At 33.1% G+C, this 3,497-nt stretch overlaps 1 protein-coding gene across 1 annotated transcript; it reads right to left on the bottom strand.

The window, feature by feature from the left end:
• Nucleotides 1–3,003, bottom strand: LOC139862116 (serine carboxypeptidase-like 51). Its single transcript, XM_071850668.1, has 13 exons — nucleotides 2,839–3,003; nucleotides 2,609–2,703; nucleotides 2,389–2,496; nucleotides 2,030–2,270; nucleotides 1,891–1,934; nucleotides 1,731–1,798; nucleotides 1,524–1,629; nucleotides 1,050–1,249; nucleotides 909–978; nucleotides 771–821; nucleotides 636–688; nucleotides 419–551; nucleotides 1–275 (listed from the first exon to the last, which is right to left on the bottom strand). Exons 1-13 carry the CDS (start codon nucleotides 2,975–2,977, stop codon nucleotides 201–203), a joined length of 1,383 nt encoding a protein of 460 aa, XP_071706769.1. The 5' UTR covers nucleotides 2,978–3,003; the 3' UTR covers nucleotides 1–200.
• Between the last annotated feature and the right edge of the window lie 494 nt (nucleotides 3,004–3,497).

Raw genomic sequence — 3,497 nt, 5'->3', positions numbered from 1 at the left:
CGCTAAAAAAATCATGGAACTTTAAGAATACCTTGTTCAAATCTTAATATGACTACTAACTTCAAATTAGCTAAACACAATTATCAAATGAGAAAACAAATTTGCTTTACGTTTTTCATTCTTTCTTTTACTCTAGCTGCTTCTTTCTCCTAGCTATTACATCATCATCTTTATTCATTTCTTCTTTCCATCATCATCGTTTAGTGAGTTGTTATCGGAGAATTAGTAATGTTACCCACCATATCTAACGACACACATGGTTGATCCACCGGTACCTAAATATCACCAAACACTTAAAGTTCACTATTCAAGACTAAAACTTTTTAAATGATACGAAACTATCTTGCTACTATACGATAAAAATTGTACAATTGTATAACATAAAACTTGGAACATGTAAAATTTGTGCAGAACTTACAAAGTGACCAGCTTCAAGGATCCAATAAAAGTGCAAATTTTTGTAGGATTTTTTAAATCCTCTTGTTTTTTTGTCATCTCCACAAAACATTGCAGTTCTATTCATGCTCAAGAATGTCTTTAGTCCTTCCCACCTATTGTCATATAAGGGCAATATAGTAAATTTATTAGATAATGCATCTCTAAATTTGCTACTAGATATCATAGTAGAAAATTACTTTAGCTTCTCAACCCATGCTTCAGCTCCTTTAGTTGCACATATGAGATCAAGCTACAAACCAGACCAGCTTGAATTTAATAAACAGAATTGCATTAGTTCAAATGGTTATAATCATTATGATTAGTATTCTTACTTGACCATTATAAACTGTCACATTAACTCCCGCCTTCAAGAGTGCGTCGACCTATACATGAATAAATAAATACGAAAAAATAATGTTAAAAAAAAGTTCATTACAAATTAACAGTATTGTCAATAAGTTTTAACTCACCTCATTGATCCTTGGGTTCATGAAATCGCCTGATAAGTACTCGAAAACAAGATCCGATTGCCCTCCCCATCTGCAAAAACCAGATTCAGCTTTAAACTTTTTTTTTTCTTCATAAAAAATAGATTAAGGGCGTCGACTCACGCTACATCTTTTGGGATGATCTTTAATTTCTTTTTAACGACTCCATTCATCAATTCATCTAGATCACCATCTCCACCTGCTGTAACCCTTTTAGACTCGAGATTTTTCGAGTAGATGTTCGTTGCGGTTTTCCTTGAGAGTGCACTAGTTGTCATTGACCCTCCACCACTCCCAGCATCCAACAAAAAGTTGTAAAAGTCCTAAATCAAACAATTTTTTTTTTTTTTTATGTATATTGTAATAAATTAATGATTTTTCTAACGACAACCCAAAAAATATTGAAATGAATTAATGATTCCCGAGGGTTGTCGTTAAGGTGCATTAATATGTTGTACAAAGTGGTTTATGCTGACTTTTATATGCTGGTTATTAAAAAGTACAAGTCTTTTTTGCACCTTAATGACAGCCAAAAGGGATGGCGTTACAAAAATCATAAATTAATTCAGAACAATGGAAGCATGAAAAGGACCATACAACAGAATTACTAGTGTCAATGATAACTTCTTCAAGATCACCCCATGATTTAGTGGCCTCTTTCATTTGCCCATTTGTTATCTGCTGCTTTATTGTTTCAACTAAACTGTTCCCTGAAATGGGTTTGTCAGATCAAAGAAAAAAACTATTCCAATCATGGACTTAAACCACACACAACACAACACAGTTAATGAAGCAGAAATAAACCTGTGTGATTTCTTTAGTCCACCATTGTCTATCCTAGAAACATCTTTGAGCAGAGGACCCCATGAAGCCTATCAATTTCAATTCCCCAAAAACTCAATTTTTAGAAGTGTTTGCAGTGTCAACATTTTTAAAAGCACAAAAAAATACAAACTTTACTCACCACAAAATCAATAGGTGACATCCAACTATTTCCCAATGCAATTCCTACATACCCACATCAAAAGTTTCAAACTTTTCAGTGAATTTTAACTTTTAATCTTTAATGTCATTTGTTACTCTAAAAATCAAGAAAATTATACCTCCAAGAATCAGCTTTAACCTTCCTGATTTAATGGCTTTGAGAGCTGTTAATCCAAGAGTGACTGCATATTTTCCTCCATAAGACTCTGCTATAATATAAAGAGGGCTCCTTTGAAGGGTCACATTTCTATTAAATACTTTAATTAACAATGTAGTTAAATCCCTTGCAGCTTCTTCATCAGTTTTCACCAATAACTCTTTATCCTCCACAAAACTGTATCCAGTCCCAACTGGATTATCCTAATTTACCAAAAAATAACAATAACTAACTATAGTATTTGACACAAAACTAAAAGATATTCAAGAACTTTATGACAATTTATAGAATCATGAAAATGTTTATTAAAAAAATTCATACCACAAATAAGAGATCTCCTTTTTTGAGCCATGTAGAGTTTCTTTGTTTTAGGAATGTGTCCAATGGTCCTACCTCTTGAAAGTTCCCAATTCCAACTCCTGAAGCACCCTGCAATTCATTAATCACAAAAACAGAATTTAGAAGTAAGAAATCAATACCCTTTATGTGTATATGCACATTTGTAGGAATGTGTATATATCCTTGTATCTATAGCACTTACAGGTCCACCTTGTAACCATAGAATTATTGGCCATGGCTTGTTTGGATCTTCAGTTCTGTAAGGACTTTTATAATACCACCAGAACATGTGGGCTCCTGTTTTCACACAAAAATTACATTTTTTAAGAATCCCAAAGATAAAAATTCAATCTTGATAAATGGGTAGTCTTAATTTGTCTAATTTAATAAGATGAAGAGAAAGAAGAAAAAAAAATGGTGGTTGAATCTTACTGGGTCTGACTTCAACATAACCCCAATGCTCTGATCCATCTGGGGTGCCTGCAGCCATAGCCAAACCTCCATGAAAATGTGGAAGAGCAATGCATATTCCCAGAATAAGAAGTAAACCAGCATAATGGAGTTTGCCCATTTGGTTTGTAGAAAGAATTTGAGAAAAAGATTTATTTTATTTTTTTTCAAGAAAGTGACAGTGATTTGTACTCCTAATTAGGACTATAAAAGTGAAAGGTATATATATGCATGGAAAATGGAATTATTGATAAGGGTAGAGGCGTGGTTATCTAGGGTTACAACTGAATTAGCAAAAAATGTGGGATGGAATTCTTGACTTGCTGACAACAATGTAGTAATAGTAGAATTATTGCAACTTTGACTTTATATGTACATTCCAAAATTTTCTCTTAATTTTATCTCTTAGTTAACTCATATGGATTGATTTAAGTTGAGAAACCACCGAATAAATCGAAGAAACCAAAAGAATTGTGCAAGGGGCCGAGATAAAACAATTTGAAGAAGAATTCGTGAAAGATATTTGATTGCTTGTGTTGTTGTTGTTGTTGTTGTTGCCGTATTTGGGTCCACTAGCCATAAGTCTTGTTGTTATCGTTCTCGTTGCCTCGCTTGGTTTTTATCTTTTGTTGTAGGTTTTG

The sequence above is a fragment of the Rutidosis leptorrhynchoides genome, chromosome 8 (genome assembly GCF_046630445.1).
Source record: "Rutidosis leptorrhynchoides isolate AG116_Rl617_1_P2 chromosome 8, CSIRO_AGI_Rlap_v1, whole genome shotgun sequence".
NCBI lineage: Eukaryota > Viridiplantae > Streptophyta > Magnoliopsida > Asterales > Asteraceae > Rutidosis > Rutidosis leptorrhynchoides.
The sequence above is the reverse complement of the archived record's forward strand: the minus strand, read 5'-3'. Positions and strand labels throughout refer to the sequence as shown.